General features: G+C 40.4%; 1 protein-coding gene across 1 annotated transcript in view; it reads right to left on the bottom strand.

The window, feature by feature from the left end:
• LOC106586113 (inactive dipeptidyl peptidase 10) overlaps nt 1–22,624 on the bottom strand; it is a 219,104-nt gene that overhangs the window by 53,294 nt on the left and 143,186 nt on the right. The window contains exons 10-16 of the mRNA XM_014172985.3: nt 17,173–17,270; nt 16,934–17,057; nt 16,063–16,101; nt 15,738–15,845; nt 15,411–15,502; nt 3,590–3,637; nt 2,416–2,537 (exon numbers count right to left, since the gene is read on the bottom strand). Of these exons, the coding sequence (XP_014028460.2) occupies nt 2,416–2,537; nt 3,590–3,637; nt 15,411–15,502; nt 15,738–15,845; nt 16,063–16,101; nt 16,934–17,057; nt 17,173–17,270 (631 nt within the window). The remainder of the gene's footprint in view (nt 1–2,415; nt 2,538–3,589; nt 3,638–15,410; nt 15,503–15,737; nt 15,846–16,062; nt 16,102–16,933; nt 17,058–17,172; nt 17,271–22,624) is intronic.

Here is a 22,624-nt window from a genome sequence, read left to right as displayed (position 1 = left end):
GGTACATGTTGTCCATTAAACTTATGGTACACAAGACAAACACACTCGAGCATATGGTTAAAACAAACCTTAACAATAAACTGTGGCGGCAATTAACTGGTACGCATGGCACCATAACAACACCTAAAGCAATTATACACAATAGAGCGACTACTTTTATTTTATTTTATGCTTCTTATATGGAATTGTCTGATGGTCTCTCTCCACACTAAATGTTAAATAATGATAGATTGCCAAAGGCAAACCCCGGACATCTGTCAAATGGGTTGTGGCTCAAGGGGCCACTGACACAAAAATGGTTGACTACATTGGAAAAGACAACTTTATTTCAACTATAATTGAATCATACATCCATCTCAAATGGCTCTCAGATTATGTTTGTTTAATTGAGTTCATTTTCATATGTTATGTTACACTCTAAATCACAAAAATAAAAATTTTCTGGCCTTTATGAGAACAATTTTTTTTAAACAATTTTAACAAATTCATACATACAAGGGGCGGCAGGTAGCCTAGAGGTTAGAGCGTTGGGCCAGTAACCGAAAGGTTGCTTGATTGAATCCCCGAGCTGACAAGGTAAAAATCTGTCATTCTGCCCCTGAACAAGGCAGTTAACCCACTGTTCCCCGGTAGGCCATCACTGTAAATAAGAATTTGTTCTTAACTGACTTGCCTAGATAAATAAAGGATAAATGAAATACCATAGAAATATGAAAACATTTGCATAAAGACCTTTTGCTCATAGCAGTTTGTTGGATGGAGTGTGCTAAATATGCTTGCTCACTATATACAGTACCAGTCCAGAAATTGGATACACCTACTCATTCAAGGGTTTTTCATTTTTTTTTAATATTTTCTACATTGTAGTATAATAGTGAAGACATCAAAACTATGAAATAACACATACGGAATAATGTAGTAACCAAAAAAGTGTTAAGCAAATCATTAAAATATTTTTGATTCTTCAAAGTAGCCACCCTTTTCCTTGATGACAGCTTTGTACACTCTTGCCATTCTCTCAACCAGCTTTATGAGGAATCCTTTTCCAACAGTCTTGAAGGAGTTTCCAAATATCCAGGATGCATCACAACCAGTTGTGATTGGGAGTCCCATAGGGCGGCGCACAATTGGACCAGAGTTTGGCCTGTGTAGGCCGTCATTCTAAATAATAATTTGTTCTTAACTGACTTGCCTAGTTAAATAGAGGTTAAATAACTATGCTGAGCACTTTTTGGCTGCTTTTCCTTCACTCTATGGTCCAACTCATCACAAACCATCTCAATTGGGCTGAGGTCGAGTAATTGTGGAGGCCAGGTCATCTGATGCAGCACTCAATCACTCCCCTTCTTGGTCAAATAGCCCTTACACAGCCTGGAGGTGTGTTTTGGGTCATTGTCCTGTTGATAAACAAATGATAGTCCCACTAAGCGCAAACCAGATGGGTTGGTGTCTCACTGCAGAATGCTGTGGTAGCCATGCTGATTAAGTGTGCCTTGAATTCTAAAAGAATCACTGACAGTGTCACCAGCAAAGCACCCCCACACATTTACACCTCCTCCTCCATGCTTCACGGTGGGAACCACACATTTGGACTCATCAGACCAAAGGACAGATTTCCACCGGTCTATTGTCCATTGCTCATGTTTCTTGGCCCAAGGAAGTCTCTTCTTATTATTGGTGTCCTTTAGTAGTGGTTTCTTTGCATCAATTCGGCCACGAAGGCCTGATTCACGCAGTCTCCTCTGAACAGTTGATGTTGACATGTGTCTGTTACTTGAACTCTGTGAAGCATTTATTTGGGCGTACATTTCTGAGGCTGGTAACTCTAATGAACGTATCCTCTGCAGCAGAGGCTAGTTGAGATAATGCCAAGAGTGTGCAAAGCTGTCATCAAGGCAAAGGGTGGCTACTTTGAAGAATCTCAAATATAAAATATATTTTGATTTGTTTAACACTTTTTTGGTAAGATGTATCTCTGATCATGTATCTAAATCTAAGCAGATGATGCATTGGTTGGGTTTAGCAAATGGCCTAGCTGGCATACCTTCACAGTCTATAATAAATGGTTAGTTGATGTTGGTTCCTAATATCTTTAAATAACCTCTCAAAGAAAGTTGATGCTCTACCAATATTTATCTGTATTAAACAAAGAAAGACGAGTGGTGCTATCATTTTGTTGAATATTAGCCTTTAAAATGATGCACTGCTTGTTTTAGCATTTAGCTTAGCTGACTAACTGTAAAATGACATGTATGGATTAGACTGCTTGTGCTATATTGGCACTACGGAGCATTGCTATGCAATAGACTGTCTGTGTTAGCATTTAGTTTACGTTGCATTGGCCTGCTAGTGCTATCTTGGTGCTAGTTGTCTGTGTTAGCATTTAGCTTGGCTACTAGCCTTGGCTACTATTACCTTTACAGTGGAGGAGGATGTGCTGATCACTGGGGTTTATCTCAGCATCGAAGAACAGACAGTGGGCCTTATTTAGCTCACACGTCAGACAGTGTCGAGGGAACAACCCCACAGTCTTCACACTGAAAGGAAGGGGAAGAGGGAAGATTAGGAGACCGTTTTAACTTCTACTGCAAATCCTAAAGAGCAGGCCTATTGAGTATCTAGCACCAGTGGTGTTTGCAGTTTGCACATGATATTTACACTCCACAGAAATGAAGAGATTAGCAATGTTGAGGTTGGGAGTTCATTAGTTCACCTGAAAGCATTTGAAATGTAATTAAGCCGATTCGACCTCATCAAAAGACCAGCTGGATTTGGATATGGTTTGTTGAAAAATGTAATTATTACCTCTCCAGACTTCAGACTCTTTATAAGAGTCAGGTAACTGCCAAAATAATGTAAACACTTGAGTAAATGAGGGATACAAATTATATTGAAAGCAGGTGCTTCCACATAGGTGTGGTCCCATCATGCTTAGGTTCATTATTTTGGATACCATTTCTATTCCCCAATAGGATGGCAATGCCCTGTGGTTGTTCCACTGGATATCTTAAGGTGAATGCACCAATTTGTAAGTCGCTCTGGATAAGAGCGTCTGCTAAATGACGTAAATGTAAATGTAATCCACAAGGCAAGAGGGGTTACAGAATGGTTTGATGAACATGAAAATGATGCAAACCATACGCCATGGCCATTTCTGTCACCAGATCTCAACCCAATTGGTTCTTGGAGATTCTGGAGCTGCGCCTGAGACAGCGTTTTCTACCATCATCAACAAAACACCAACTGATGGAATTCCTCGTGAAAGAATGGTATCTCATCGCTCCAATAGAGTTCCAGACACACAATCTTTGCAAGGTGCATGGAAGCTGTTCTGGCTCATGGTGGCCCAACGCCCTATTAAGACAATTCATGTTGGTGTTTTCTTTATTTTGGCAGTTACCTGTATTATGTGGTGTACACAATCTTACATCAAGAGCATCTCTATATTGCTGTATGCACAAAACTTCAGCTGTTTACCATTGTTATGACATGTTCTTCACAAGAGGGAAATGATAGGCGATAAGACGGACTGTAAAGCAAAGGGGAGCTGTTAAAAACAAGATTCATGACAGGTTGCTAAATGTGTCACCTGAAAAGCTGTCTTCTCCGTGGTGAACCTTCAGTGCTGAGGAAATAACTGTATGCAGGAAACAAACAAGTTAATTGGGTTTCAAAGAAAATCGGTGGCCTTTGTTAACACGGTTATGCCACAAATACTGTACATGCTCAAGCAGCATTCATCCTTGTACTTCATAAGCAACGTACATGACATTCAGTCTTGAGGCATTAGGCATGGTGTTTATTGGTGTCAAGATGAGAATAATAAAATCTGCCTATTGAGCAAAAATATCATGCTAATCCAGTTACTACACAGTTTCACATTCAACGTTATGTGTTTTACGACAAGTAAATTCTTAAACCTCCTTTTCCCACCATGCACTATGGTGTGTTGTCTGTGATTGGTAGTTACATTGGTCTGAGAATTAGATTCGGAATCTACCTGACACCTTACAATAGTAATATCACAAAGCCCCTCATAACATACAATGAAGTTGGCTCCAATAGACACTGTGTTAACTAACCTCCAGATGAGCTTCAATGCCATACAACTCTCCTTCCGTGGCCTCCAACTGCTCTTAAATGCAAGTAAAACTAAAGGCATGCTCTTCAACCGATTGCTGCCCGCCCGTCGAGCATCACTACTCTGGACGGTTCTGACGTAGAATATGTGGACAACTACAAATACCTAGGTGTCGGGTTAGACTGTAAACTCTCCTTCCAGACTCACATTAAACATCTCCAATCCAAAATGAAATCTAGAATCGGCTTCCTATTTTGCAACAAAGCATCCTTCACTCATGTTGCCAAACATACCCTCGTAAAATTGACCATCCTACCGATCCTCGACTTCGACAATGTCATTTACAAAATAGCCTCCAACACTCTACTTAACAAATTGGATGTAGTCTATCACAGTGCCATCCGTTATGTCACCAAAGCCCCATATACTACCCACCACTGCGACCTGTATGCTCTCGTTGGCTGGCCCTCGCTTCATACTCCGTTGCCAAACCCACTGGCTCCAGGTCATCTACAAGTCTCTGCTAGGTAAAGCCCCGCCTTATCTCAGCTGGTCACCATAGCAGCACCAACTCACTGGTCACCATAGCAGCACCAACCCGTAGCACGCACTCCAGCAGGTATATCTCACTGGTCACCCCCAAAGCCAATTCTTCCTTTGGCCGCCTCTCCTTCCAGTTCTGTGCTGCCAATGACTGGAACGAACTGCACAAATCTCTAAAGCTGGAGACTCTTACCTCCCTCACTAGCTTTAAGCACCAGCTGTCAGAGCAGCTCACAGATCACTGCACCTGTACATAGCTCATCTGTAAATAGCCCATCCAATCTACCTCATCCCCATAGTGTATTTATTTATCTTGCTCCTTTGCACCCCAGTATCTCTACTTGCACATTCATCTTCTGCACATCCTACCAATCCAGTGTTTAATTGCTTTATTGTAAATACTTCGCCACCATGGCCTATTTATTGCCTTACCTCTCTTATCCTACCTCATTTGCACATGCTCTATATATATTGTTCCACTGTATTATTGAATGTATGTTTGTTTATTCCATGTGTAACTCTGTGTTGTTGTATGTGTCGAAATGCTTTGCTTTATCTTGGCCAGGTCGCAGTTGCAAATGAGAACTTGTTTTCAACTAGCCTACATGGTTAAATAATGGTGAAATAAATACATTTTAAAAAGTTCATTGTGATAACAATGACATTTTCTGTTTGTGCTGTCGCCAACTCCTCTACAACATTAATTCATCATTCCATACATGCACATGAACTCAGCAACAACAAAAAAGTCCCTTTTTCAGGACCCTGTCTTTCAAAGATAATTTGTAAAAATCCAAATAACTTCACAGATCTTCGTTGTAAAGGGTTTAAACACTGTTTCCCCATGCTTGTTCAATGAACCATAAACAACTAATGAACATGCACCTGTGCAACGGTCGTTAAGACACTAACAGCTTACAGACGGTAGGCAATTAAGGTCACAGTTATGAAAACTTAGGACACTAAAGACGCCAAAAGAAAGATGCCCAGGGTCCCTGCTCATCTGCGTGAACGTGCCTTAAGCATGCTGCAAGGAGGCACGAGGACCGCAGATGTGGCCAGGGCAATAAATTGCAATGTCCGTACTGTGAGACGCCTAAGACAGCGATACAGGGAGACAGGATGGACAGCTGATCGTCCTCGCCATGGCAGACCACGTGTAACAACACCTGCACAGGATTGGTACATCCGAACATCACACCTGCGAGACAGGTACAGGATGGCAACAACAACTGCCCAAGTTACACCAGGAACGCACAATCCCTCCATTAGTGCTCAGACTGTCCGCAATAGGCTGAGAGAGGCTGGACTGAGGGCTTGTAGGCCTGTTGTAAGGCAGGTCCTCACCAGACATCACCGGCAACAACGTCGCCTACGGGCACAAACCCACCATCGCTGGACCAGACAGGACTGGCAAGAAGTGCTCTTCACTGACGAGTCACGGTTTTGTCTCACCAGGGGTGATGGTCGGATTCGCGTTTATCTTCGAAGGAATGGGCGTTACACCGAGGCCTGTACTCTGGAGCGGGATCAATTTGGAGGTGGAGGGTCCGTCATGGTCTGGGGCGGTGTGTCACAGCATCATCGGACTGAGCTTGTTGTCATTGCAGCAAATCTCAATGCTGTGCGTTACAGGGAAGACATCGTCCTCCCTCATGTGGTACCCTTCCTGCAGGCTCATCCTGACATGACCCTTCAGCATGACAATGCCACCAGCCATACTGCTCGTTCTGTGCGTGATTTCCTGCAAGACAGGAATGTCAGTGTTCTGCCAAGGCCAGCGAAGATCTTAATCCAATAGAGCACGTCTGGGATCTGTTGGATCGGAGGGTGAGGGCTAGGGCCATTCCCCCTAGAAATGTCCAGTAACTTGCAGGTGCCTTGGTGGAAGAGTGGGGTAACATCTCACAGCAAGAACTGGCAAATATTTTGCAGTCCATGAGGAGGAGATGCACTGCAGTACTTAACGCAGCTGGTGGCCACACCAGATACTGACTGTTACTTCTGATTTTGACCCCCCCTTTGTTCAGGGACACATTATTCCATTTCTGTGAGTCACATGTCTGTGGAACTTGTTCAGTTTATGTTTCAGTTGTTGAATCTTGTTATAATCATACAAATATTTACACATGTTAAGTTTGCTGAAAATAAACGCAGTTGACAGTGAGAGGAAGTTTATTTTTTTGAGTTTATATGATCTGTCGACCAGACTAGGTGCTGCTATGTACGAGATGCCTTTGGTTCAAGAATCGATGAGGAATGTGATGAATTAAGATTAATGTAATTTTCAAGGTTAAATGTCCGGCATTATCACATATGGGACTCATATCAACATGAGTTCGTTTCCAGATGCCCAACTATCTATCACCTAGCCATACAACACTGTTATATGTGTATACACTGGTTGCTCAACTATAAGTTTTGAAATTATGCTGCGTGACTTAGAGGTCATTTGTTGTTTAGTAAGGTACACTGCATCACTGCTTCATTGCACAAGGGGGAGTTAGAGCACAGATTATGCTTTTGGGTCCCAAGGCGCTAATGTGTCTCACGCTGACAACGAATGGGCGACATAAACAAAATAGAAACTGATAATTGTACACAACTTCAAAATTGAATTTCAATGAACTGAATGATGAGGTTGAAGAAGGTGATTGAATTTAGAACAATAGTGTAAGAATTGCTATTCCTCTGTCCTGCACGCGCACACTTTGAAAAATACATGACTTTTTTTGTTTCTGCTCTTCAGTATTAATTACTAAAACTGCTGTTACAGTAAGGTTTTTATTCTAAGAGAAATGAAAATGTTCAATTATATTCCATGATATTCTTAAGATATACAGTTGAAGTCGGAAGTTTACATACACTTAGGTTGGATTCATTAAAACTTGTTCTTCAACCACTCCACAAATTTCTTGTTAACAAACTATAGTTTTGGCAAGTCGGTTAGGTCATCTACTTTGTGCATGACACAAGTCATTTTTCCAAACATTGTTTACAGACTATTTACAGATTATTTCATGTCTAATTCAATGTATCACAATTTTAGTGGGTCAGAAGTTTACTTACACTAAGTTGACTGTGCCTTTAACCAGCTTGGAAAATTCCAGAAAATTATGTCATGGCTTTAGAAGCTTCTGATAGGCTAATTGACATCATTTGAGTCAATTGGAGGTGTACCTGTGGATGTATTTCAAGGCCCACCTTCAAACTCAGTGCATCTTTGCTTGACATTATGGGAAAACCAAAAGAAATCAGCCAAGACCTCAGACAAAAATTGCAGACCTCCACAAGTCTGGTTCATCCTTGGGAGCAATTTCCAAAGACCTGAAGGTACCACCTTCATCTGTACAAACAATAGTACGCAAGTATAAACACCATGGGACCACGCATCCGTCATACCACTCAGGAAGGAGACACATTCTGTCTCCTAGAGATGAACGTACTTTGGTGCGAAAAGTGCAAATCAATCCTAGAACAACAGCAAAGGACCTTGTGAAGATGCTAGAGGAAACAGGTACAAACGTATCTATATCCACAATAAAACGAGTCCTATATCGACATAACTTGAAAGGCCGCTCAGCAAGGAAGAAGCCACTGCTCCAAAATCGCCATAAAAAAGCCAGACTACGGTTTACAACTGCACATGGGGACAAAGATCATACTTTTTGGAGAAATGTCCTCTGGTCTGATGAAACAAAAATATATAATGACCATCGTTATGTTTGGAGGAAAAGGGGGGGCTTGCAAGCCGAAGAACACCATCCCAACCGTGAAGCACGGGGTGGCAGCATCATGTTGTGGGGGTGCTTCGCTGCAGGAGAGACTGGTGCATTTCACAAAATAGGTGGCATCATGAAGCAGGAAAACTACGTGGATATATTGAAGCAACATCTCAAGACATCAGTCAGGAAGTTAAAGCTTGGTTGCAAATGGGTCTTCCAATTGGACAATGACCCCAAGCATACTTCCAAAGTTGTGGCAAAATGGCTTAAGGACAACAAAGTCAAGGTATTGGAGTGGCCATCACAAAGCCCTGACCTCAATCCTATAGAAAATTTGTGGGCTGAACTGAAAAAGCGTGTGCGAGCATGGAGGCCTACAAATCTGACTCAGTTACACGAGCTCTGTCAGGAGGACTGAGCCAAAATTCACCCAACTTATTGTGGGAAGCTTGTGGAAGGCTACCTGAAACGTTTGACCCAAGTTAAACAATTTAATGGCAATACTACCAAATACTAATTGAGTGTATGTAAACTTCTGACCCACTGGGAATGTCATGAAAGAAATAAAAGCTAAAATAAATAATTCTCTCTACTATTATTCTGACATTTCACATTCTTAAAATAAAGTGGTGATCCTAACTGACCTAAGACAGGGAATTTTTACTAGGATTAAATGTCAGGAATTGTGAAAAACTGAGTTTAAATGTATTTGGCTAAGGTGTATGTAAACTTCCGACTTCAACTGTATGTGTTGACTGAATATAAGCAAGTGATGTCTGCTAAATAATCAAGTTAATGGCGTAGTCATATAGCCTCGGCACCTACATAAAGCTGAGTGACTCACTCATTCTTGGCTTTGGATCAAAATAAATATGTACCAACATTCTTTCTGATAGACTTTAATAAATAAATGTTTTGGATATCCTGACGTAGACATCATGTATTATGGGCTATTAGCGGGACAATAGACTCTTGCCAACACCTCTGTATTTTGACACTTTGTGCAAGGCAATTGATCAGCATTAAAATCTTTGTGGATGGGGCCTCCCGAGTGGCACAGCGGTCTAACACAATGCATCGCACTGCAAACCACGCTGCTACAGATGCTTGTTCCATACCCTTGACATCATGTATCCCGCGACTGGGAGACCCATGAGGCGACAGTGGGCTTTTGGTTTCTCTTCCTCTAAAAACAGAAATACAGAATTCTAAATAACAAACTAGCTTTATTTACAAATTAGTATGAATGTCTCACCCCATGTTCAAGAATGGCCTTTTTCTCGCTCACTTTAGGTTATTTGAAAACAAAATCATCTCAAAAATATTGTTATTTTTTTAAACAAGCCAAAGAAAGTTGGTTGCAATTTCAATTTAATCCACCAGAAAAGACAGAACAAATAATAGAACAAATATTGTGGTTTAACTCAAATATTCTAATTGATGAACATTTTTTATTGTCTGTACTAGATTTTCTGTTCCTCCTGAAAGCCTTAATCTGCTTACTTAAATGAATAGAGATCCTGGTCATGGTGCTACAGTATGTTGTTACAGCATAATCAAAGTGAAGACAATCGGCGAACTGCTGTATACTTATGGCCTATTGTGAGCTGAAAGTCACACCTTTCCAGTACTCCTCACCCATCCCCAAACTCCACCCTTGAAGGCAGACCAGCAGAAAGAGAAACATTATCTGAGGGCAAAGATACGGGCAACAGCTGGTCCAGAGCCAGGCGGCATTGGCAGAGTCACTCGTCATTGGCAGAGAGTCAGGTGTCATTGGCGGAAAGTCAGGTGGAGAATGACGCATTGAAGAGGGCGAGGAACGAGATGGAGTCATAATCCATGTCAGGCACACCTGTGTGCTCTGGAACTCCACCTCCGACAGACAGCGTTAACATACCTATACCTGGCGGGTTCTTCAGGTTGTCGGTTCACCCTGACATTTCCATTCTGCTTCTGACAACAGAACTTGACCAACTGCTCACCAGGCACAGCAAGGGCCGTCCAGAACGTTATGCTGGTCTGCTATTCCAAGGATGTGTAACTGAAGAGAGATACTATGAGTGGACACAGAATATCAACTGGGATGGATCCAGAGGCTAATGTGGCTTACCAGTGAACTTCTGGGTGTTCATCATTAATACTGTGTCTCAGAAGTTTCTGTCCATGACTGATGCAACCCAAAAAAAGCATTAAAGACAAAGTTAATGAGTACTTGAGGTCACCGAGAAAGTCTGGACATGGCCTGCTTTCCCTTATGTCAGGAATTAGAAACTTTACCATGTTTACCACAGTATGTACTGTAGGCTATGTTTACTTGTCAGATGGCACAGTAGCCTAATAAACAAATAGTAGCCTAACAAAAAAGCCCATCCAACTAGCTCATCACCATATTGTTATTTGTTTTATTTATTTCGCTCCTTTGCACCCTAGTACCGCTACTTGCACACTCATCTTCTGCACATCTATCACCCCAGTGTTGAATTTGCCATACTGTAATAATTGTGCCACTATGGTCTATTTATTGCCTCACCCCCTTATCCTACCTCATTTGCACACACTGTATATAGACTTTCTCTATTGTATTACTGACTGTATGTTTGTTTATTCCATGTGTAACTCTGCTTTGCTTTATCTTGGCCAGGTCGCAGTTGTAAATGAGAACTTGTTCTCAACTAGCCTACCTGGTTAAATAAAGGTGACCAATTTTTTTTTTTAAATGCAGGCAGCTTCTATCTTCAAAATGCTTTAAATGCTTTATTAACCAAATGTTTAAAGTGCGTGTGGGCGACCTCATGCAACCGCAACATGTTGGATGAAGCATATACTGTACAGTGCTGTATTTCTTTATCAGCATCTTTATGCTTTCGTTAATAATAATGATAGAAAGACTCTTTCAAAATGGAGATGTTTATTTCGATATGGATCTATAACGAATTACTATGGGAATAAATATCACTAAATGACAGAAATATTGTAACAAAGTAGGCTAAGGAAGGTAAACAAATGGTTGCTTACTGGAAAATTCTCTTTCAAAATGAATGGAAGAAACACCATTCAAAGGTCAAGACAGCACTGCTCTGAGACATGCATGGGGACTGGTCTTGATAAATCAACAAGATTTTTATTTTCACTGAATCTCCGTTTGGGTATTGGTTAGACTACAATTAGGGTGTGGAAATGTTAGGATTATTTTGCTCTTACTGTACTGTAGCCTACTCCCGACCGGTCACATTGTACTACAACGTTATGGGCTATTAGCAGGACAATAGACTCTTGCCAAAATGGAGGGTAGGGGGAGAATTGTATCGTCAAATGTATTTCTTAGTTAGGTTGGCTGTATCACAACCGGCCATGACTGGTTGCAATTTCAGTTTTATTCACCAGAAAAGACAGAACAAATAATACAACAAATATTGTGGTTAAACTCAAATATACTAATTGATAACTTTATCAATTGGAACCTTTAACACGTGGAAGGGTGAAAAAGTATTATTATTATCATTATTAACCCTGTTTTTCACAAGCGTAGCAGGCTGTGAATTCTGCAAACAACGTTTCTAGGATTGGCTATTAGCAGGACAATATGGCAGCAGGACAATATGGCGGCAGGTAGCCTAGTGGTTAGACTAGTAACCGGAAGGTTGCAAGATCGAATCCCCGAGCTGACAAGGTAAAAATCTGTCATTCTGCCCCTGAACAAGGCAGTTAACCCACTATTCTTAGGCCATCATTGAAAATAAGAATTTGTTCTTAACTGACTTGCCTAGTTAATAAAGGTAAAATAAAAAATATATATACATTGGTCATCTTGGTCATGGCTCCTGAGTGGCGCAGTGGTCTAAGGCACTGCATCTCAGTGCAAGAGGCATCACTACAGTCACTGGTTAGAATCCAGGCTGTATCACATCTGACAATGTTTGGGAGGGCGGTGCACAATTGGCCCAGTGTCGTCCGGGTTAGGGGAGGGTTTGGCCGGCCGGCATGTCCTTGTCCATAAAATAGCCACGCTGGGTTTATGGTTTCTCTCCCTCTAAGAACAGAAATAAATATTTTGGCCTTTATAAATATTATTTTGGCCTATATTCAAATTATAATCACTCACTTTAAGTTATTTGAAAACGAAATCATCTCCAAAATATTGTTATTTTTTAAACAAAGCGATTATTATTATTAATAATTGATTTATAATGATATAAAAGCCCCTTAGATATTCTCACAGATCATATTTGCCCTAACGAAAAATGCCCCTTAGATATTAATTTAGAATCCTCCAATCCTCTAAATCTAATTATTGGCGGAGAGTCACGTCATTTATTTTTTATATTCTTTATATATTGTAGGCCTACCGCAGGCGACATGAGTCTCACTAGTGTTGAGTAATGAGCTGTTAACCTGTTAGGGCTAGGGGGCAGCATTTGCACGTCTGGATAAAAAAAATGTACCCGATTTAATCTGGTTACTAATCCTACCCAGTAACTAGAATATGCATATACTTATTATATATGGATAGAAAACACTCTAAAGTTTCTAAAACTGTTTGAATGGTGTCTGTGAGTATAACAGAACTCATTTGGCAGGCAAAACCCTGAGACATTTTCTGACAGGAAGTGGATACCTGATGTGTTGTATTGACTTTAAACCTATCCCATTGAAAAACACAGGGGCTGAGGAATATTTTGGCACTTCCTATTGCTTCCACTAGATGTCACCAGCCTTTACAAAGTGTTTTGAGTCTTCTGGAGGGAGATCTGACCGAACAAGAGCCATGGAACGATGATGTCCCATTAGACACCTGGCGCGCGAGTTCATGTTGGGTACCCTCGTTCCAATACGTTATAAAAGAGTATGCATTCGTCCACCTTGAATATTATTCATGTTCTGGTTAAAAAAGGCCCTAATGATTTATGCTATACAACGTTTGACATGTTTGAACGAACGTAAATATATTTTTTCCCCTCGTTCATGACGAGAAGTCCGGCTGGCTTAGATCATGTGCTAACAAGACGGAGATTTTTGGACATAAATGATGAGCTTTTTTGAACAAAACTACATTCGTTATGGACCTGTGATACCTGGAAGTGACATCTGATGAAGAGAATCAAAGGTAATGTATTATTTACATAGTATTTTCGATTTTAGATCTCCCCAACATGACGTCTAGTCTGTATCGCAACGCGTATTTTTCTGGGCGCAGTGCTCAGATTATTGCAAAGTGTGATTTCCCAGTAAGGTTATTTTTAAATCTGGCAAGTTGATTGCGTTCAAGAGATGTAAATCTATAATTCTTTAAATGACAATATAATATTTTACCAATGTTTTCTAATTTTAATTATTTAATTTGTGACGCTGACTTGACTGCCGGTTATTGGAGGGAAACGATTTCCTCAACATCAATGCCATAGTAAAACGCTGTTTTTGGATATAAATATGAACTTGATAGAACTAAAAATGCATGCATTGTCTAACATAATGTCCTAGGAGTGTCATCTGATGGAGATTGTAAAAGGTTAGTGCATCATTTTAGCTGGTTTTATGGTTTTGGTGACCCTGTCTTTGACTTGACAAAACATTACACACAACTCTTGTAAATGTACTGTCCTAACATACTCTAAATTTATGCTTTCGCCGTAAAACCTTTTTGAAATCGTAAAACGTGGTTAGATTAAGGAGATGTTTATCTTTCAAAGGGTGTAAAATAGTTGTATGTTTGAAAAATTTGAATTTTGACATTTATTTGGATTCAAATTTGCCGCTCTTGAAATGCACCTGCTGTTGATGGAGTGCACCACGGGTGGCACGCTAGCGTCCCACCTAGCCCATAGAGGTTAAAAGTGGTGTAGGTCTTATTTATTTAAAAAGCATATTGAAGTTAGAAGCAATAGGATTTGAAGAAATAGCCTATTGTGTGGTCAACTATTTCAGCACCGTTTCGCACTGATCTGAGGCAAGCATGGGGACTTGTCTTGATGAATCAATTAGATTTTTATTTTCCCTGAATCTCTGTTTGGGTATTGGTTAGACTACAATTAGGGTGTGGAAATGTTTAGGATTATTTTGCTCTTACTGTAGTACTGTAGCCTACTCCCGACCGGTCACGTTGTACAGCGCCAGTATGGGCTATTAGCAGGACAATAGATACTTTGTGCAAGGCAATTGATCAGCATCAAAAACATTGCAGATGGGGCCTCCCGAGTGACGCAGGGGTCTACGACACTGCATCGTAGTGCAAACTGTGTTGCTACAGATGCTGGTTCCATACCCGTGCCGGCCGCGACTGGGAGACCCATGAGGCGACGGTGGGCTTTTGGTTTCTCTCCCTCTAAAAACAGAAATAAATCATTCTGAATAACAAACTGGCATTATTTACAAATTAGTATGAATGTCTCACCCCATGTTCAATTATGGCTCTCGCTCACTTTAGGTTATTTGAAAACAAAATCTCTAAAATATCGTTATTCTTTAAACAAAGCGATTATTATTATTATTAATATCAATATTTCTGTTTGGGTACTGGTTAGACTACAATTAGGGTGTGGAAATGTTATGCTCTTAGTACTGTAGCCTACTCCCGACTGTCACGTTGTACAGCGCCATATTTTCCATTCTAAACTAACGTAAGCCCTGAGGGTTTCGGTTTTCTTGGAATAGAAACACCATAATATTAATCAAATTAATTAAGCTACATTTCTTCAAATCAATCCCATATACTATGTTCTTACAAAAAAGTTTTTAAATTTGCTCGTACAGCCAATATTGAAGGCTATCAAATACTTCTCAAAGATGCCCTCTGGTGGTCAAACTAGCACTAACTAGCATTAATGGTAACAATGGCTGAATATTAAATAACGTTCCATAGAATTCTGCTGCAGCCCGCAAGGTGTGCTGCAGTATGACGCAACTTTTAAAGGAAGAACCACTGCATTGTCTGCTCTCTCGTCCCACTGCCAATATAACATAATGACCCACCATTGGGAGTGTGACCCCCCCCCACCCCCCCACACACAATACCTGAATCCTCATTATTCATATATTATGCACAGCCCAGAAGAGACACTCACATGTTGTCGTTGCTCTCATCATAGGCCAGGATCTTAGTTACTTCCCAGTTCCCTGATGTAAGATGGCGGACTTCATTTTGATCTGCTCTGAACTGGAGGGGGAAGGGGAACAGACACAGGAAATAAACAATTAGAAGAGTCATCTTACATATCTATAAAAACAACTTATTTATCATCATCAGCATGACCCTCACTTCTTGTTCTGTAACCACAGAGATATTACCCTCACCACGGTGGAAACTATAGCAACAGAACACTTTGAGTGGTAACCATGGTGACATGAGTGACCCCCATCGGTTCAGTAACCATGGCGACTTGATCCTATACCTGTGTGGTGAACATGGCGATGTGATGGAACTCTCCGCGCCCGCCTTGCTTGACGGGCACCGTCAGGAAGAATCTGCTGCCGTCCCTGGAGAACACTGGTTCCTGGTTCTGCAGAAACAAACACAGCAAACATTTTACTTTTGAGTGTTATGATCATTATATGACCACAGAGATTGTGAATAATAGACTAGTTATATTCATGTGTTGGCATTTTAGGCCAATCATTACCAATGTGCACAATAAAGATCTATTGAATTAAATGGAATGGAACTTTGATTCGATATGTTTGACCATGACTGACTTTACAGGAGTTAAGATGTTTTACCTGCTTGGAAAGCCAGAGCTCTGAGGTCTCCTCATGCCTCTGAAATAGAAAGACCAAAATGTTAACAGTTAATAGTATGTCCCGTTTTAACCAATTAACCATTCCACAAGACAGCCCAAACCCTTCAAAATCATCCAATTCCCTTTCTTCCCCAATACTTTAAAATGCCAGAATTTATGCTCTTTCATTTAAACCAATTGCAGACAAGGACAAAAGCCCTGGCAGAGAAGATGAGTCCGGGCCCAGGCGAAGCAGCTTCTTGGCTGGAGAGGCTGTTTGGTTGTGCTCTAGCCATCTGTGGGGCCTGACCCTGGAACAGTCAAACTGAACAGTTTCCCACAGACTGCCACGCTTTCCCCACAGGGGACTGCTGCTCTGCCCTGTTCCAGACAAAGCTTATAATAACACTCTGCAATCAAAACAAATCGTGGGAAGGATAAATCTTTACTTTAGTGTTCATGAAAACAGTTCTATGAGATGATAAAAGCTTCCCAGTAAAAAATTCTAGAATAATTAATGTGATTTATAGTGTGATTATCTGATAAATGCCATGAGATAATCTTCTTCTTCAAAATGGTGGGTAAACAGAACGTGCATACACCCCTTTACAAGCACCCTTTAGCATGCAAGCACAACAAACAACACAACAGGTGCTAAGTCCATACTGTAAACTGTTGATATAGAACTCATACAGTACTTTCAGATGAGGCATTCGAGTAAACAATCTCTTTCCCTTTGGTACAGTAACATAGCAATAACAGTCAGTGCATTGTCTGCTCTCTCGTCCCACTGCCAAAATAACATAATGGTGGGAGTGTGACCCCCCCCCCCCCCCCCCCCAACTCCATACACAGAATGCCATTCTTCTCACCTTAACACAGGCCCCTGTGGTGGTGTCACACACGGTCAGGATTGACACATTCTGGGCACGGCTCATCCACCTGACCGTTGTCTTGGTTTTATTGATCCACTTGACCATGGCTACATAGTGCTCCCTACGAGAGAGAACAACCACAGTTATTATTGATTAAAAATGACCGTGTCTCTCCAAAAAGAAAACTTTCCAAGATTTGTTTTCATTATTGTTTTCATTATCATGATGTATCACACCTTATTTTTAGGCTGTCTGGTGGTGTGAGCTCCTGTGTATGGGTCGGCCCGTACAAATTCACCACGTATAACTTCACTGTGGGGTTTGGTTGGCCCGCCTGAAAACAGAGTAAGTATTTTAGATACTGTAGCACCACTACATATGATAAATCAAAGATGAATCATAGAGAAAAATACCACACATTACAATCACCATATAAACTAAGCTAAACATTTTAAAATTACATCGTAATTATGTAGAGCAATATTATACAGTGTATGTCCCTACATAATAACACAACTCCAAAACATCCCCAAACAATGGATGATAATAATAAACACATTAGAATCCTTTAACACATGCCCTAACAATGAATAATAGCTACAGTATGTCATTACACAATACAAACTAATTTCATACAAATGTTGGTAACGCTTTACATCAAGTTGCCCCTATTACTATTTAACTACACTTTAAAAACTGTAGTAACAACATAGTACTACATGGGTGTTACTATGTAATTACATGGTAAGAAGGTTGTAGCGCTAGCAGTTATTGCACAATTTGAAATGTGTATTTACATATCCACTTGCTGAAGGTTACTCCGCATGTATTTACTGATGTTATTACACATTTTCTTGTTCCATTATGTAACTAATGTTTTGTAATTACACGTTTGAAAGTTACCTGTGAATTACCATGTTAATAACTCGAACCAAAATCTGACCTTGTTACAAGGTGCCACTGCCATCGAATATACATGCAATACAAGGGTTGATAAATAGGCTAGGATCTATTTGCAACAATTGTCATTAACTACCGGTCATTTTCAATGAGTTTATTTCTATGTTATGACCTGGTTCAAAGGATATCCCGAATCAAATGTAATGTAAGAACAGTGTGTTTTAATAGGATATCCTTGTAATTATCATGTACCTACCCGGGAGCAAGCTACTTAATGTAAAGTGAAACCCAGTAGGATATAACCTTTATAATTACCATGTAGTTAGAATAGAACAACTTTTGCAGACAGAAAATAGAGGAGACTGGAGAACATTAGGCATAACCCTTTTAGTTCCATTCTACTTAAAATGTATAAATCATTAACAGCCAACTCTGTAATTACAATGTTGTTACAAGAGATATACATGTATTTACAATGTACTTACCCAGGAGTAAGCATCTTCATGTAAAGTGAAATACATTTTCTTATGACTGTGTACTTACAATGTAAATAAGGAGGTGGGAAAACTTTTTTCAGATTACTTTTCTTCAATGGATTTGCCAAAGATTCATATTCAAACCATTCAAATTCAATTCTCCATTTCAGACTCAAAGCAATAACTATTTTAGTTAGTAAAAATAAGTAAGACAGGGTGGTAAAGCTAGCTAGCTAGCATTTCCCCCTTATTCATTAATGTAGCTAGCTTGCAAGCAGCTAGCTAAGCACTGGCACAGTGTCAACACGTTTTTCAGTCAATAAACGTTACAAAATCTTCATAAAACTTATGCAACATTTAGTTAACAATGTTATTTCACCATTTTGAGACCTACATTGCACTTTTGCATATAACAACCCTTTATAAACAAAACGAATTAAAAGACAAATACACAGGTCAGTTGTTTTTTGTTCTTCCTCTGCGGAAGCACAGTTCCCGCTCAGCCCAGTCAAAACTGTTCGCTGCTCTGGCACCCCAATGGTGGAACAAGCTCCCTCACGACGCCAGGACAGCGGAGTCAATCACCACCTTCCGCTGACACCTGAAACCCCACCTCTTTAAGGAATACCTGGGATAGGATATAGTAATCCTTCTAACCCCCCACGCCCCCCCCCCCAAAAAAAAGATATAGATGTACTATTGTAAAGTGGTTGTTCTACTGGATATCTTAAGGTGAATGCACCAATTTGTAAGTCGCTCTGGATAAGAGCGTCTGCTAAATGACGTAAATGTAAATGTTTTCAGTTGAGTGTACTAGCACTTTGCCTGTCTACAGGATGTCGATGCTGTTGCTATGCAACTTCTTGCTAGCATAACAAATTACTAGCTATACATCTTATGACTTCAATAACAATGTCCATTGATAACCACTTAGCTAAGATGAGAATGAAGAGTAGTCAAGTCAATACATGTTAGGTAGTTAGTTGGAGAGCATATAGTTAATATACTGGAAAGTTCGATGTATTAGTAGCTAACATTAGGTAGCTAGCTAACATACCGGTACATAAAAGCAACTGTTGTATTGCTATACTACGTGGTTTGTAAGGCTAGTGTAGCTAACAAATTGTCAGCCAACATAACATGTAACTTATTTGAAAATTCATTACTTTTTTATTACATTGCACAAAATGTTCTTAACATTTGTCATAATTAATTAAAGCAATGAATTTGTATCCGCTCTCATCAGAAAATATATTTTTCGCTATTTTCTTCTAATCACAAAATGATGTGAAGCCGAGAATTGCATTATGGGCCCTAAATGCACGGAAATAGTGTCCACTGTTTGTATATTTTGAATTTTGACGAATGCATCCGGGAACTTATGGCATAGTAAATATATCCATACTATGACCAATAAGCATACTACATACCCCATTTATATCACAGATAGTATTGTTAGTGCGGCTAGGATAAGTATTCGAACACAGTACTGTCTCCCTTCAGCGGGTTGCATTTTGTTCATTGTTTTGCCCAACAAGCAAGGCATTTTGTATTAAATCAAATTAAAACTTTGACATGCGCCAAATACAAAAGGTTCCCGTGAAATGCTTACTTACAAGTCCTTAACCAACAATGCAGATTTTTTTTTAAAGTAAAAACATATTTCTGAAAAAAATAAATACAAAAATAAAATAACCTGAAGTAAGAAAAAAGTAACACAAGAAAGTAACATTAACGAGGTTATATACAGGGGGTACCTGTACCGAGTCAATGTGCGGGGGTACAGGTTAGTCGAGGTAATATGTACATGTTGGGGAGTAACGGATTACATCCAATATGTTACATGTAAGGGTTATCCCTACAGGCTCCAGGCCATGGATCATCCCTACAGGCTTCTTGCCATGGAATATCCCTACAGGCTCCGGGCCATGGATCATCCCTACAGGCTTCATGCCATGGATCATCCCTACAGGCTTCGGACCATGGATCATCACTGGAGGCTTCTTACGTGGAGCCGGAACAGGTCTCACCGGACTGGGGAACGTTGCTGGAGGCTCCAGACTGGGGGACGTTGCCGGAAGCTCTGGACTGGGAACTGTCGCCGGAAGCTCTGGACTGGGAAGACACACTGGAGGCCTGATGCGTGAAGTTGGCACAGGTGGTGCCAGACTGGTAACACGCACCTCAGGGCGAGTGCGAGGAGCAGGAACAGGACACACCGGACTGGGCAGGCGCACTAGAGACCTGATGCATGGGGCTGGCACAGGTGGCATCAGACTGTTGACACGCACCTCACGGTAAGCACGAGGAGTTGGCTCAGGTCTCCAACCTGACTCTGCCAATCTCCCCGTGTGGGGGGGGGGCTGCCTCTCGTGCTTCCCTTGTTGCTGCGCTCTCGCTGCCTCCACCTATTCCCATGGGAAGAGCCTTTCTCCTGTACCTAAATCCTCCAAAGCCCTGGATATACTCCTCCTTATCTCCTCAATAGTCCACTGGTCCATATCACGCTGCTTGGTCCCTTGATGGTGGGTGATTCTGTCACAGCTGTCAAAAGGAGAGGACCAAGGTGCAGCGTGTGTGTAGTTCCACATTTATTTACTCTGTGAAACTTTGCAATACATCAAATAACTGAATAGACAAAACAAACCGTGATGCAGAGGAGAAACAAACTACTCAAAAACAATCACCCACAAAACCCAGGAAGAAAAACCCCTACTTAAGTATGATCTCCAATTAGAGACAACGAGGACCAGCTGCCTCTAATTGGAGATCATCCCAAACAAACCAACATAGAAATACAAAACTAGAACCTAAGAACATAGAAATAGAAAACATAGAAAAACACAAAACACCCCCTGTCACGCCCTGACCTACTCTACCATAGAAAATAACATCTTACTATGGTCAGAACGTGACAAAAATATTTTAATCAGATTACAGATACTTTTGAAAAACTAGATGATTATTTCCAAGATTACTTTGAAATTAGAAAGGATGTTTGTGAAAAATAATCTTTGACACTTCTCTGTTTTCTCAATGACAATCAAATCAGCATTGAAAAAAGGCACAAGTTTCAGTTTGTTCCACCTGAGTGAGTCTGACCACAAGTCAGAGGCCACCATGATGACACACCAAATGGGTTTGATAGATCGCGGGAAAAGAGCTACAGTCCAAGCTAGGTCTTCCAATGGTGCGACTGCTGTCGGTATCCAAAGATTATCCAATTTAAATAAACGCTTGGAGGTAAGGATGACAGCAGTGGTGTAGTCTATGGCGATACTGATATCATTTATTATTAATATTACATAGAGCATTGATGTGAGTCACACTACTACTCTCTCATTTAGCTATTTGCGCTTTACGGATTGTGGTTGTTGTGGATGGCTGTTCACAAATGTAAATGTGTATTTGAACCAAATAATGGTTGAATTCCCAAAATTTAAGCTGTCTATCAACCATTGTATTTGAAACCAGTCGACAGCCAGTGAAAAATGCGCTCTTGCAACAGCTGCATAGTGCGGATCCCAGCCTATGGAATAAAAGTGGGGCTTTTATTTCTCAATCTAATTCATGCTGATAATTTTTTTTTTTTTTTTAAATAGGCCTAATGGACACATGCTCAAACTTGCACACTTTTGATAGACTAAAGGGACAATCTGTATTTGCTACATCCATTTTTGGACTTAATGTCGATATCATGTATAGTCAGTCCCTGCATTCATAGCTCTGTCTATTAATCTGAGAGTGGTTACAATTCTCAAGGCCCATCCCTTAGATTTTTACCAAAACAGAAGCTGGGCAGCCGTTTTGTTATTGTTTCTTTACGGGATTTGCCCTTTAAACAGCTGCATGTTATCAAGATATCAAAGTGTCACCAACAAACAACAGGCCTATAGCAAATGCAGAATATGGCATTCATTCAGTGCTTTTTAGTAGTGCTCAAAGCATGCCATTCCATGAGCGCAGCATTTATTTTTCAAATCAATGAGCCCAATCAGTTCTCCATGACAACAAAATCATAAACAACTGAGTAGGGCTGGCTAATAAATCCTTAGTTTTGAGGTTATGCTCAGGTAAAACAATTTGGCTAATCTATACTTCCATATTTCCAAGTCCTATTCTTGAAGATCAAGGGAATGACTGGAATTATGATAGACTTTGGTTTATAATGTAAAGATATAATTTAACTGTATTATTATAAGTAGTAGAAAGCGATGGGTTAGAAGAAGCCTACACAACCAACCCATAAAGTAAAATTTAACATCCATATATTGCCAGGTATGTAAACTTTAACATTGATTTATTCTTCAAT

This window comes from Salmo salar, chromosome 25 (assembly GCF_965601325.2).
Source record: "Salmo salar chromosome 25, fSalSal1, whole genome shotgun sequence".
NCBI classification, from domain to species: Eukaryota; Metazoa; Chordata; class Actinopteri; order Salmoniformes; family Salmonidae; genus Salmo; species Salmo salar.
Note: the sequence above shows the minus strand (reverse complement) of the source record. Positions and strands in the feature narration are given on the sequence as shown.